This window comes from Macrotis lagotis, chromosome 1, assembly GCF_037893015.1.
Source record: "Macrotis lagotis isolate mMagLag1 chromosome 1, bilby.v1.9.chrom.fasta, whole genome shotgun sequence".
Taxonomy (NCBI): Eukaryota; Metazoa; Chordata; class Mammalia; order Peramelemorphia; family Peramelidae; genus Macrotis; species Macrotis lagotis.
Window position 1 is genome coordinate 607993866 of NC_133658.1, and position 15564 is coordinate 608009429.

The 15564-nt window shown below is 34.2% G+C and overlaps 1 protein-coding gene across 5 annotated transcripts in view; it reads left to right on the forward strand.

The window, feature by feature from the left end:
* Nucleotides 1-15564, forward strand: part of CLASP1 (cytoplasmic linker associated protein 1) — a 379426-nt gene that overhangs the window by 37189 nt on the left and 326673 nt on the right. For all 5 annotated transcript variants that reach the window (XM_074214965.1, XM_074214964.1, XM_074214967.1 and 2 more), the window contains exon 2: nt 938-1421. In XM_074214965.1, the coding sequence (XP_074071066.1) occupies nt 1227-1421 (195 nt within the window). In that variant the 5' untranslated portion in view covers nt 938-1226. The remainder of the gene's footprint in view (nt 1-937; nt 1422-15564) is intronic.

A 15564-nucleotide genomic window follows, 5' to 3' on the forward strand; every position in this document is an offset into this window, starting at 1 on the left:
AAGTTTGATGCTTAAATGATTCTCTTCTAACCTGCATTCTGAATTGGAATTATCTCATCTCGACAGCTATAGATTACAACTACTATACTGTGAGGGTTTGTGAAATATTTTAATGAAAAGTTCCTCATACCAAAAGGTTGTGAACCAGTTCTGTATACACAGTGTGTCAACTCAAATAGAAACAGTACCATTAAACTCAGTTTAAGAGTCCCTGTGGGGTACATATTGAATTAGTTTTAAAATATATTTGTTTTATATTCTTATTTATTTTGTTAAATACTTCTCAGTTACATTTCAGTCTGTTATCTTCCACTCAGATGTTTGACCCCCTCAGGCCCACTTGCAGAAAGTGTTTCTCCTAATGGCTTAATAGTTCATCAAGCAATTTTGCATATTGTAATGGGCTTGGGTTGGTAACCTACAGAGATAAGTAGACAGAAACCAAATTTCTTCTTTGAGTCTGGGTGGCTTGTACACCAGCATTGCAAAGACTGCAATTAAAGGCAGGTCCCACATGGCAGACTTAAATTAATGGGGTCAGGCTGGCAAAATGGTGTCAAATATTTCTGTGGGAGGTGCCCCTGTTTCTATTCTTTGGTAATTTGAAAGAATGAATTTAGACTAGTGAACTGTCATACTCACAGATGAGTCATTTAGACTGGTTAAGATTCAAGCTTGGAATTATGTTAAAATTATGAGGAAAGACTGGTTTGGTGCTTACTGATTTATTTGCAGTAAGTCTTTGAATATCAATATATATACTGATAAAAATAATAATTATACTGTTCAGATCTGGTTGCCAAATGTTAATGTTTTTCACTCTGTACATAATTATTATTCATTCTACTGTATGGTTTATTGTCCCTGATTTTGATGTTTAATAACATTTATTTCTGCTTACTCTCTCCTGATTTTTACTCTTTTTCTTCTTTTTCAGAATGGACTGCTGAATTATGAAGTATTTTAGAGCCAATAGCATAGCATTGCTGCGCTACTCAATACTTTATATCCTGCTAGTTATTTAAATTGAACTTTTAATATCCTCCCAGCTGCTCTTGAGACACACATGGTGCATTGTTGCCATTCCCCGGATTGCATCTTTGAAACCAAGGCCCTCAGTAACCTTTGTCAGACAAAGAGACAACCTCCAGGAAGTTTTCCTAGTGGGGTATTCAGCCTGACTGCCCTCTAGCTTTCTCCGGCCCGTGCTATATTTGCATTTCACCATGGAATACCGAATGGAGTCTTGCTTGGCACAGGTGTTGCAGAAAGATGTGGGGAAACGACTCCAAGTGGGCCAAGAACTAATAGACTATTTCTCAGACAAGCAGAAGTCTGCTGATCTTGAACATGATCAGACCATGTTAGATAAGCTTGTGGATGGACTTGCTACTTCTTGGGTGAACTCTAGTAATTATAAGGTAAGCTTTGCTTAAAAAGACTCTTCTATAGGTGGTTGGGTTAAATTATACTACTTCTAAATCTCACCATTAAAAACATTATGTGTATGAAACAATGTGGTTTCTTTGATACCAGTAAAGTATTATACCCAGTGATTTGTGACTTTGGGATATTTGGTACCAGAATCATTGAATAATTCCCCTCCTTTGGGTTTGTTAAGTAATATAAAATCCTTGTCCAGTATATCTTTTTATGGAAACTAAATGAATGAAAAAAAAGGTTATATATATTGGAAAGTTTATAAGCATTTGCAAACCTGAAGTTGCAATCCTTGTATCTTGGGAGTGATGAATGTGGAGTTTTGGGAGAATATGTAAATGGTCCTTTATGAATGGCAAATGGTCTCTGATGATAGCTTCTGGGGGATGAGATTGGTAATTGGATATGAGCTTTTCACCTTAAGGTTTCTGGTTAGAAGCTAACACAGGTCTCTGACCAGGAATGGCATTGATTTCCAAGAACTCTTTTGTGACCTATGTGCAATGGACTGGCTGACATATTGCAGATTCTGGAAAGACAGATGCCACATGGTATCTTTGGGGATGGTGATAGTAGGGCAGGTTTCATAATTGAACTGACAAGGAAAGTGAACCACTTCTCCATTCCAAATACTGTGCTCTTAGTAAGAAAAAAAAAGAGAATAATAGGATTTGTATTTACTGTGTTTTATTATGTTTTGGGGTTATTCCCTTAAGGCAGGATTGAAATCTGATAGAGCTGATGCAGCTTTTGCTTCATGAAAGAACCTTAAAGAAGTCAAAACTCTTGTACTCTTTGTTGTAATTCTCTTTTGTTCTTGGTTCTTCATCATTCATTTGATTCCTTCAGAATCAATTTTCTTGTCCTTTTTCCTCCATTATTCCTAAATGTCATTTGGAAATTGGATATCTGAATGCTATTAATGAACTATCATGTCCACAAATTGATTTAAGCACATTGTAGAAAGCAAGGGCAAACATGTCCTGACTTTTGATTCTGCACTGAATTTGACATATGATTGCTAATTTTATCTCCTTTGGCTTTTGAAATCTTTCAGAGCCCTATCTTAGAAGCAGTTAGATGTTGCAGAGTACAGGACTCCTGACTTGATTTCAAAATCTGATTCAGAAAAGTCACTTAACTTGTGTTTGACTTAATTTCTTCAATTGTAAAATACAGATTATAATAGCATTTATCTTCCAGTATGTTTGTGTGGATCAAAATGAAATGCCATTTTAAAGCATTTAGCATGGCACCTGCCCATAGAAGGTGCTATCTAAATGATGATATTGTTGTTGTTATGATTATGCCTTTTCTGTGCAGATTCCTTGGACACAATCTCTTACTTGATACTCTTTATCTTGTGACAATTTTTTGTCTTTATTAATTTTATCTCCACCTTGAGATCTCGAGGGGAGGGATCAAATCATGCTGCTTCTGATCTTGTACAATGGTTGTCACAGAGTAGGTGCTCAACAAATGCTTTTTTTAAAATTTATTTTTATTAAAGATATGTGAGTTTTACAATTTTCTTCTCAATCTTGCTTCCCTCCCCCCACCCCCACACGGAAAGCACACTGTCAGTCTTTACTTTGTTTCCATGTTGTACATTGATCCAAATTGGGTGTGATGAGAGAGAAATCATATCCTTAAAGAAGAGAAGTCTAAGAGGTGACAAGATCAGACAATACGATATCTGTTTTTTCCTAAATTAAAGGGAATGAATAGTCCTTGAACTTTGTTCAAACTCCACAGCTCCTTATCTGAATACAGATGGTACTCTCCTTTGCAGACAGCCCAAAATTGTTCCCAATTGTTGCACTGATGGAATGAGCAAGTCCTTCAAGGTTGAACATCACTCCCGTGTTGCTGTTAGGGTGTACAGTGTTTTTCTGCTTCTGCTCATCTCACTCAGCATCAGTTCATGCAAATCCCTCCAGGCTTCCCTGAAATCCCGTCCCTCCTGGTTTCTAATAGAACAATAGTGTTCCATGACATACATATACCACAGTTTGCTAAGCCATTCCCCAGTTGAAGGACATTTACTTGATTTCCAATTTTTTGCCACCACAAACAAGGCTGCTATAAATATTTTTGTACAAGTAATGTTTTTATCCTTTTTCTTCATCTCTTCAGGGTATAGACCCAGTAGTGGTATTGCTGGGTCAAAGGGTATGCACATTTTTTTTTTTGCCCTTTGGGCATAGTTCCAAATAGCTCACCAGAAGGGTTGGATGAGTTCACAGCTCTACCAACAGTGTAATAGTGTCCCAGATTTCCCACAACCCTTCCAACAATGATCATTATCCTTCCTGGTCATATTGGCCAATCTGAGGCGTGAGGTGGTACCTCAGAGAAGCTTTAATTTGCATTTCTCTAATAATTAATGATTTAGAGCATTTTTTTCATATGGCTATGGATTACTTTGATCTCCTCATCTGTAAATTGCCTTTGCATATCCTTTGACCATTTGTCAATTGGGCAATGGCTTTTTGTTTTAAAAATATGACTCAGTTCTCTGTATATTTTAGAAATGAGTCCTTTGTCAGAATCATTAGTTGTAAAGATTGCTTCCCAGTTTAGTACATTTCTTTTGATCTTGATTACAGTGGTTTTATCTGTGCAAAAGCTTTTTAATTTAATGTAATCAAAATCATCTAATTGTTTTCTGGTGATGTTCTCCAACTCTTCCTTAGTCATAAACTGCTCCCCTTTCCATAGATCTGACAGGTAGACTAGTCCTTGATCTTCTAATTTGCTTATAGTATTGTTTTTTATGTCTATGTCCTGTAACCATTTGGATCTTATCTTGGTAAAGGGTGAGAGGTGTTGGTCTAATCTAAGTTTCTTCCATACTAACTTCCAATTATTTCCAGCAATTTTTATCAAAGCAGGAGTTTTTATCCCAATGGCTGGACTCTTTGGGTTTATCTAACAACAGATCACTATAATTATCTCCTGCTTTTAACACCTAGTCTATTCCTCTGGTCCACCACTCTGTTTCTTAGCCAATACCAAACAGTTTTTTTTTTTATTTTTGTAAGGTAAATGGGGTTAAGTGGCTTGCCCAAGGCCACACAGCTAGGCAATTATTAAGTGTCTGAGCCTGGATTTGAACCCAGGTACTCCTGACTCCAGGGCTGGTGCTTTATCCACTGCCTAGCCGCCCCCAATATCAAACAGTTTTGATGACTGATGCTTTATAATATAATTTTAGATCAGGTAGGGCTAAGCCTCCTTCTTTTGCACTTTTTTCATTAAGCTCTTGGCAATTCTTGACTTTTTATTTCTCCATATGAATTTACTTACAATTTTTCCTAAATCGTTAAAAGTAATTTTCTGGAATTTTGATTGGTAGGGCACTAAACAGATAGTTTAGTTTTGGCAGAATTGTCATTTTTATTATATGAGCTCTACCTATCCATGAGCAGCTGATATTTGCCCAGTTATTTAAATCTGATTTAATTTGTGTGAGAAGTGTTTCATAATTGTTTTCAAAAAGATTCTAAGTCTGTCTTGGCAAATAGACTCCCAAATATTTTATATTGTCTGAGGTTACTTTGAATGGGATTTCTCTTTCTGCTCTTCCTGCTGTTTCTTGCTAGACATATATGGAAAAGTTGACGATTTATGAGGATTTATTTTATAACCTGCAACTTTGCTAAAATTGCTAATTGTTTCCAGTAGTTTTTTGGATGATTTCTTGGAATTCTCTAGGTAGACCATCATGTCATCTGCAAAGAATGAGAGTTTTGTCTCTTCCTTCCCAATTCTAATTCCTTCAATTTCTTTTTCTTCTCTAATTGCTGATGCTAATATTTCTAATACAATATTGAATAGTAGTGGTGATAATGGGCACCCTTGTTTCACCCCTGATCTTATTGGGAATGCCTCTAGCCTCTCCTCATTGAATATAATGCTTGTTGATGCTTTCAAATAGATACTGCTAATTATTTTAAGGAACAGTCCATTTATTCCTACACTCTAGTGTTTTTAATAGGAATGGATGCTGTATTTTGTCAAAAGCTTTTTCAGCATCTATTGATATGATCATATGATTTCTGATAGGTTTGTTGTTGATATAATTGAGTATACTAACAGTTTTCCTAATATTGAACCAACCTTGCATTCCTGGAATAAATCCTACTTGATCATAATGTATTATCCTGATGACTTGTTGTAATCATTTTGCTAAGATTTTATTTAGGATTTTTGCATTTATATTCATCAGGGAAATAGGTCTATAATTTTCTTTCTCTGTATTAACTCTTCCTGGTTTAGGTAACAGTACCATATTGGTTTCATAGAAAGAGTTAGGCAGAGTTCCATCTTTCCCTATTTTTCCAAAGAGTTTATTATATAGGATTGGAACCAATTGTTCCTTAAATGTTTGGTAGAATTCACTTGTGAATCCATCAGGCCATGGAGATTTTTTTTTTAGGGAGTTCAATAATGGCTTGTTGAATTTATTTTTCTGAAATAGGGTTGTTTAGGTATTGAATCTCTTTATTTAACCTGGGCAACTTATATTTTTGTAAATATTCATCCATTTCACTTAGATTATCAAATTTATTGGCATAGAGTTGGGCAAAATAATTTCGAACTGTTACTTTAATTTCCTCTTCATTGGTAGTGAGTTCACCTTTTTTAATGATACTAGCAATTTGGTTTTCTTCTTTCTTTTTTTTTAATCAAATTGACCAGAGGTTTATCAATTTTATTGGTTTTTTTCATAATACCAACTTTTGGTTTTATTTATTAATTCAATAGTTTTTTTGCTTTAGATTTTATTAATTTCTCCTTTTATTTTTAGAATTTCTAATTTGGTATTTAATTGGGGATTTTTGATTTGTTCTTTCTCTAATTTTTTTTAGTTGCATGTTTAGTTCATTAATTTCCTCTTTCCCCAATTTATTCATGTAAGCATTTAGAGCTATAATATATCCCCTGAGAATCGTTTTGAATGAATCCCATAGGTTTTGGTATGTTCTTTCATTATTATCATTATCTAGGATAAAATGGTTAATTCTTTCTATAATTTGTTTTTTGGTCCACTCATTTTTTAAAATGAGGTTATTCAATTTCCAATTTGCTCTGGATCTATATCTCCTTGGCCCAGTATTGCATATGACTTTTATTGCATTGTGATCTTAGAAGATGTATTCACTATTTCTGCCTTTCTGTAGTTGATCATTAAGTTTTTATGTCCTAGTACACAGTCAATTTTTGTATAAGTTCCATGTACTGCAGAGAAAAAGGTTTGTTCCTTTCTATCCCCATTCAGTTTCCTCCATAAGTCTACCATACCTAATTTTTCTAGCAATCTATTTACCTCCTTAACTTCTTTCTTGTTTATTTTATGATTCCATTTATCTAGATCAGATAGATGAGGTTGAGGTCTCCCACTAGTAGAGTTTTGCTGTGTATGTCTTCCTGTAGTTCTTTCAGCTTCTCCTCTAAGAATTTGGGTGCTGTCCCACTAGGTGCATATATATTCAATATTGAAATGACCTTATTGTCTATGGTGCCTTTTAGGAGGATAAAGTTTCCTTCCTTATCTCTTTTTAATGCCATCTATTTTTGCTGCTGCTTTGTCTGAGATAAGGATTGCTAACCCTGCTTTTTTTACTTCAGCTGAAGCAAAATATATTTTGCTCCAACCTTTTACCTTTACTCTATATGCATCTCTCTGCTTCAAATGAGTTTCTTGTAAGCAGCATATTGTAGGATTCTGGTTTTTAAGCCACTCTGCCATTTGCTTATGTTTTAAGGGAGAGTTCATCCCATTCACATTCAAGGTTATATTATGATTACTAATTCTTTATTGTCTTCCATGCTATCTTCCCTCTGTTTGTATTTTTACCCCCTTCCCCCCCATTTATCCATATTCCCCAGTATTTTGTTTCTGAAAACCACCCCTTCAGTGTGTTTGCCCTCCTATATCACACCCTCCCCTTTCTTTCCCCTTTCCCTTTTTCCCTTTTCCCTTCCCTTCCTTTTGTTATTCCCCCTTTTCCCCCACTCCCCTTCTCTTTCTCCATCCCCCCCTCCCCTTTTCCCCTTTTAATACTTGAAAGGTTAGATGTTTTATAAGTTAACTGAGTATGTGTAGGTTGACTTTAAGCCAAGTCTGATGAGAAGAAGATTCAGGTGTTTAACAAATGCTTCTTAATTGATTTATTATGGTGCCAAAGCTAATCTTAATTTAGATTAAATAGTATTTAATTTTGTAAACTTAAAGTAAAAAGAAATGGGTTTTTGTGAAGTTGGAAATATTTTCAGTATTTACTAATTTGACATGTTGAGTCAACTATAGTTTGAAGAGACTGGATGTTTCTTGAAATAGCTTTTGAAGATACAAAATTTTGGTAACCGTTTCCTCTTTTGTTTTGTTTTTCTCTTAAGGCCTAAAAGTTAATAGGAGAAAGAGAAAAGGGGAAATAATTTATTCTGTTTTTTAAAAAATAATACTTGTGTGTACTGTGCTTCATGTTCTTAAAACAGAATGTAGGTGAATACCAATTTTATGGTACATTTGGCGAGGGCTTAAATCATTTTTGTCAACTATGACATTTTATTTCTTAGGACAAATTCTTATTTGGTATTAATTTTTTGTATGATTTTCTGTGAAGATACTCCCCTCCTAACTGAATTCACAATCAGTCACCCACAGAGAAGCAATGACATTGATAATCCAAAAGACATTTTTAAAAGGGGATAGGGATGGGAGCAGCTAGGTACCACAATGCATAGAGGAGTTTAAACCTAAGTTTAAATCTGGCCTCAGATACTTAATAATTACCCAGTTGTGTGACCCTGGGCAAGTCACTTAACTCCATTACCTTAAATAAAATTTAAAAAGAAAGGAGATAGGTGAGATTTCATTATACATACAGTATTCTTTCCTTCAGTTTTTTTTTTTTTTTTTTTTTTTTTTTGCAGGGCAGTGGGGTTAATTGATTTGCCTAAGGTCATACAGATAAATTTAATGTCTGAGGCTACATTTGAACTCAGGTCCTCCTGACTCCAGGCCAGTGCTCTATCCACTGAGCTACCTAGCTGCCCCAGATTTCCTTCTTACTATTCTGCTTAGGCTAATAATTTTAAAACTACTTTGCAGGTTGGTTAGCTAAGAAAATTGCCCACAGTTCCAGAGGTAGTAAGTGACTGAGGCAGAATTTGAACCTCTTGACTTCTTAGTTTCCTCTTCTATAAAATGAGGAGGTTGATCTGGATACCCTCAGAATTTACTTCCAGCTCTATATTCATTGGATCATGCTGTCTCCATGGGAAATATATTTTGCCATTATTATTATTATGAAATCAAATTTTTCTGTCATTGTACTTACTGGAGTTCTTATATTTCCCTTGCACTGCTGTGGTGATATGTAAATTGTTCTCTATATTCTGTTATTGTCACTCTGCATTAAGAGACTTAGGAAGATAAGTTTCTCTGAATTTTTCACTTCGCTATGTTTAATGACACAGTTGCATTATTATTTCTAATATTGCATTGCATTTACATATTACAATTTGTTCAGCTTGATATGGGTACTTATTTTATGTCTAGTCTTTTATTACCATGAAAAGTAAAATGTTTCTGTTTAATAGGAACTTTTAGCTCCCCAACAGACACTAATCAAAAGTGACGTACAGAATTCAATACCCATTCATGAATACTGTACAACCCATGCCACCAATGAGTACAACAAATGCTATGAGGCTCACATGAATGGACCCAGAGGGCCACTACAGCCTACAGGTTGGACATATCTGTTTTAGGTTATAAGCTCACATGTAGTGTTGTAGGGTCAATGCAAATTTACTATTCAGTGACCTTTTTTTAGTATAATTAATTGTGCTATCTATCAAGGGGTGCTAAAATAGTTTGAGATTCTTGATCTTTTAGAAGGCATTTCTTGGAGACATTCCTATTCTTGTGTCCAAGATTTAGGGTGAAAGAGGGATGTTAGGGAAGAGCACTGAAAAAGGTTCATTCTGAAATCCCATTGTTCCAGTGGCATTTCTCTTTACCTTGGAGAAGGATGAGACTTGAATGGAAAGACAACAAATGAAATGGGACCAAATGGAGAGACTAAAACTTCTAGGCTTCTGAACTGAAACTAGGCTCCCTTGGAAAGAAAAGAACATTCCACACCCAGTAGCCACTTTTTAAAAAAATTTTATAATGTTTTCCTCTAATCTTGCTCCCCCCTCCCCCCAGAAAGCATTCTGATAGTCTTTACATTGTTTCCATGCTATATATTGATGAAAATTGAATGTATTGAGAGAAAAGCATATCCTTGAGGAGAAAATAATATATAAGAGATAGGAAAATTACACAATAAGATAATGGATTTTTTTAAAAATTAAAGGTAATAGTCTTCGGTCTTTGTTTAAACTCCGTAATTTTGTCTTTGGATACAGATAGTATTCTCCATTGCAGATCCCCTAAAATAGTCCCTGATTGTTGCACTGATGAAATGAACAAGTCCATTAAAATTGATCATCAACCCCATGTTGCTCTTATGGTATACAGTGTTATTCTGGTTCTGCTCATTTTGCAAATCCTTCCAGGCTTCTCTGAATTCCCATCCCTCCTGGTTTCTAATAGAACAATAGAATTCCATAATGTACATATACAGCACTTTGTTCAACCATTGCCCAATTGATGGGCATTCTCTCGATTTCCAATTCTTTGCTACCACGTAGAGTTTCCTATGTGGGAGAGTTGTCCTAATATTTTTAGTAGGATGAGAACTGTTATTATTTGTAAGCACTCATCAGTCCTATCAAAGCAGAGATTTCTGGTTTATGAAGTTGGTAACAGAAAGCATTAATATCTACATAAAACTTTTTTCACCTTTGCAGATATATAGATAGTAACCACAGTGAGATTATAAAATTCACAACTATTATATTGAAATAAGCTTGAGGGGGAGTTGATTGTAACAACCAGAATCTGTTGCCAAAGGCAAAATGATAGAGGTAGGACTTAGTTCAATAGTTACTGGTCAAAATTCCATTTGTTTCTTTAGCTTCTTTATAAGTGATTTTTTTTTATGATTCTTAGTTCTTCAAATGGTAGATGCTCTCATCACATTCAGCAGGGATCTCTGACATTTTTGTGAGGAGAACCTATTATTCATTTCCAGAGTCTTTAAAGTGGGATATTGGTTTTGGGGTATCTTTTGAGACTCATGTGAGAGAAATCCTGAGAGGAATGAAGCTAGTGTTGACTGAAGGAAAGTGTAGAAGGTTGAGGAGGGACAGTTTGGACCTCGAGCAGGGAGAACTTCTAGGTGATGAATACTGCAAAGTGGACAGGCAGATCCCAGTTTACTGGTTAGACTTTGGTTTGACTTTTCTCTAAAGAGATCTATTTAAAAAATAGACAAACACTATTTTAGTAGAGGACTTTGCTCCTGTTTTTCCTTGCAGGATTCTCACGATCATTTTTCTTGTGTTTCCAGTACTTACTCCAGTGTTTGATACAGAGAATCATGCACTTAGTGCTTCTCCTTTCATATATTTTTGTAACCTCTCCAGGTACCTGTACAAAGTAAAGAGATGATTTACTAAAACAAAAGGATATATAGCACTTACTTCCAAGTATTACTCTTGAGAGACAGGAAAGGGGACAGAATGTCGAAGTATTTTTTTTTTTTTGTTTTGGACCTGAATTAAATAAAAATGACTTACTCTGCATTTGAAATTTCATTCTAAGAGTCATGGACCAGACATTAGTATTGGTGAACATGCTTTTTATAAACTTGACTTTCAAAAATAAAAAAGAACTTATAAAAATTGAAGAGGAAAAGAGTTATTAGAAATTATTTTGACCAATTGCATGCTAACAAAACTGATAATTGAAAAGAAGTTGGTGAGTACTTATATAAATATAAAAACTGATATTAAAAAAGAATATTTAAATAACCCAATATTTTAAAAAAGAAGAAATTGAACAAACCATAAATGAACCTTTTTTTTAAGTTTTTGCTAGGCAAATGGGGTTAAGTGACTTGCCCAAGGCCACACAGCTAGGTAATTATTAAGTGTCTGAGGCTGGATTTGAACTCAGATTCTCCTGACTCCAGGGCCGGTGCTCTATCCACTGCACCACCTAGCCACCTCTAATAAATGAACTTTCAAAGGGAAAAAAACTTCAGGAACAAATGCATTCAAAGTGAATTTTTCAGACATTCAAAGAACAGTAAATTCTATTGCTTCATAAATAAATTTTTTATAAAACTAAGAAGGTATCCTTTCAGTTTCTTCCTTTTAAACAAATATGTCTTCATGTCTAAAAATGGGAGAGATAAATCAGGAAAACAACTACAGATTAATATCCATAATAAGAGTTATTGCATAAATTTTAAATAAAAATTAGAACACACTACAATATTACATTAGAATAGTTATACATTGTGACCAAGTTGAGTTAATACCAGGAATGCACTTTTGGTTCAACATAGGGAAGACTATAAATAAAATGAATCATGTTAATAATATAGCAGCCATATTCTTTTATCAACATGCTGAAAAGACTCAACACAATCCAGCACTCATTTCTATTAAAAACTCTAGATATCACATGAGGATATTTCTTCAGTGTAATTGCTAGCTTTTTATGAAAGCAAGAACAAATATGTAATAGAGAAAAGTTAAAGGCATTTCTGATAAGAACAGGAATAAGGAAAATGCTCTTTAAAGAAAGGGAAGGGAATAGCATTTAAGTGCCTACTGTGTGTGAGGCATTTTGCAAGTATCTCATTTGACCCTGAAAATAACTGATAATTATTAGCCCCAATTGACAGGTGAGGAAACTGAGGCAGACAGCAATGAGAAGTGATTTGTCACACAGCTAGTAAGTGTTGGTTTGAGTTAAGGTCTCTGATTCATGGTCCAGCTCTGTTTGATATACTGCTAGCTCCTTTAGTTGTTTCTCTTAGAAATGGTAGCTAGTGATAACAATAACACAAGAAAAATCAAATGAGTGAATTTGTTTAAGCAAAGAGAAAGCAAAATTATCACTTTTTGACATGATATGGTGGGATAGAGAACCCTAAAGAAAATTAAAAATTAAGTGAAATAATCAATAACCAGTAAAGTTGTGGGATATAACAATCATCAGTAGTCTTTTTTTATATAGCTGACAAAACCCAACCAGAACTAGAAAGATAAATTTTATTCGAAGTAACTATAGAAGCTATGGAATATTTTGTAGCATATCATCTAGTTTTCAGTCAAGGACAATTATGAATCTAACTATAAAAATTATTTGCAGGAAAAGAAAGACAGTCCTAAATAATTGACGAAACATTAATTGTTCATAGGTAGGCTTAGCTAGTATAATAAAAATGACATGGAAATCAATTATTCATTGCTGAGAAAAGACTTTTATTGAACTAGAAAGCATAAAAATTTATGTGAATGAGCAAAAGTTAAGAATCTTCAGACTATAATGGGAGTGGAGAAGGGCAGGGAAAAAAAGAGGTCTATTAGTCCCAGATCTCAAACCTACACTACAAAGCAGTAATCATTTGAATAATTTGGTACTGGTTCAATAAAAAGAAATGTTAGTTATTGGAATAGATTAGGTATGCAACATAAGAAAGCAAAAATATCAACAACCAATCCCCAACAACATAGTATCATTGTTTATGGCCATTTTTATAAACCAATAGCTGAGGAAAGGATGAATTAATTGACCAAAAAACCCAAGAAAAGATGGGAAAATTGTACAGCATATTAACAGAAAGTAGATTTAGACTAATGCATCGTAGCATACACAAAAATAAACTCTAAATGGAACTATGACCCAAAAGGTCAAATCATAAAAAAAACTAGAGGAGTAAGGAAGCAATTATTTTTCAGATCCGTGTATAGTAGAAGACTTTATGACTGAACAAATGTTAAAAAGAGAGCATTTGACAAGATAAAATGAGCATTTTTGATTATATAAAATAAAAAAGATTTTGTACAATTGAGTGGATTCTCTAGATAAGTTTTAAAGGATATGCCTTCGGTTTTTGTAGTTAATTCTTAGTAGGGTGGAAGGATGAGCAGGATGGCTAGATGAATTAAAAAATACTTTTAAAAAACCTTGACTATATTCCTTCTAGACATTCCCTCCAGAAGCCTGAGCTTCTCATTCTGGGAATACTTAACTAGATGGCATAATGGGCCTAGGAGAGCTGGGCCTGAAATATATGGCTTTAGTTACTAACTAGCTGTATGATCTTGGGCAAGTTACTTAACCTGTTTGCCTCAGTTTCCTCATATGTAAAATGAGCTGGATAAACAAATGACAAGTCATTCCAGTATCGTTGTCAAGAAAAATTCAAATGGGGTCGAAGAGAATTAGACATGACTGATGTGACAGAACAGCAACAAACTCCTATTGTACCTGTTTAGCTGTCATTTGTGAAGCTGTCTATTGAGTTATTTTTTCCTTTACATTAAAGAATATGATTTTTCTTTTAAGTTTCATATCTAAAAGAGTTGGTTATGTAGGTTGAAAGACAAGTGTTTATTTTTTGTTTATTTATAATACCTTTGTGTTTAGTTAGGTAATTTGTAGTTGTATAGAACATTAAAACCCTTTGGGCAAGCTTGGTTCTAAAGATCCATGGTTCCCCCCCCCCCCCTTGTTTAAATAGATATATTTACTGTGATTACACTTGACTTTATTATATATTATGATTTGTATTTATAATTTTGAGTAGACTACCTTGTGGAAGTTTTAAATTAAGTACACCATATATCCTAAGCTTGAGGAACACTCTCAAGATAGTTGCTTAACATGGAGGAATGATTTAATAAAGCATAAATACTTTATGTTCTGTTCAGATGCACTGTTAGCATGAATTTCCAGATTTTTTGCTTTTATTTTTTCTTATGTGATGCTTGTATCCTACTAAAATAGACTTCATTTTTCATATTCCTCTTATTTTAGACTCTTATTTCCCATATCTGTAGGTTTATGCTATACATTGACTCTTCCTTTACTTTGTAGTACTTATCCCTAATCCCCATACTCTCAAACTGGCAACTTGTAAATATACAACCTCAAGTTCTGTAATCAGGGGACTGTAGGGTTTAGACTTGGAAGAAATCAGTTTATTCATTTCTTCCTGACTTTCATTTACTGAAGAGATCACTATTACTCTTAGAGAAATTAAATGATCCGTCCAAGGTCAAAGAGGTAGTTAAATAGCATAGTTGGGATTCAAAAAGGGTTTCTAGTTCCTGATTTAATTCTTTTTCTGCTCTATCATGCTACTTCCTCGCATTGGGGCCATAAATCATAAACAGTATGTATTTTAGTCTACTAAAATCCTGTTATGACAAACTCAACCTCACAAATTCATTTAGACTCAGAATCCTAGAATTTGGGAGCTTGAAAAGACCTTATAATCATCTAGCTTAGTGGTTCTTAATCTGGGACTTTTGGACACAGGATAGATTCCAGAATGTTTGTGAACTTTGATGAGAACAGAAATGGTAGCTTTTATTTTCACTAATCTTTAAATAAAATTTAAATTTCTTTCTATGATTATAGACAACCATCATTGTTCTGAAAATTGGTACATGGACTTTACCAGAATGCCTGAGGTATGCCAAAAAGAATATAGCTGGCCTAGTCCATCCTTTTCCTTTTTTAAAGGTGAGGAAACTAGATCCCAGAGCAGGGAAGTGATTTTTCTCTGAGGATGTACATTTCTTGATCAGCAAAACTAGAACTAGAAATGTTCTTGGAATTTTATTGTATTTTCTATAATAGAAATTCATTTGGAATCTGGAGCACAAAAACTGATCTGTTATCTAGAAATGCTTGTTACAGTATTTGTACTAGGATTTGCCTTGCATTCAGATAAGAGTATCTAGATTGTGAATGAGGAGGAAGCTGATAAATTGAATTGAATTTTGAAATATTGTAAAGAATGGGATGTCAGATACTTTAACTCTTCCTAAGAAGAACAGAAGTGGGGAAATACAAAGAGATAAAGGGATGGGAACTAACAGTGGTAGTGAAAGCTAAATATTTGCAGTACTAATAATATAAATTAAAACCCACTTTTACCTGGAAAATGTCTCAATAATCATAGTAAGACTTTGTAT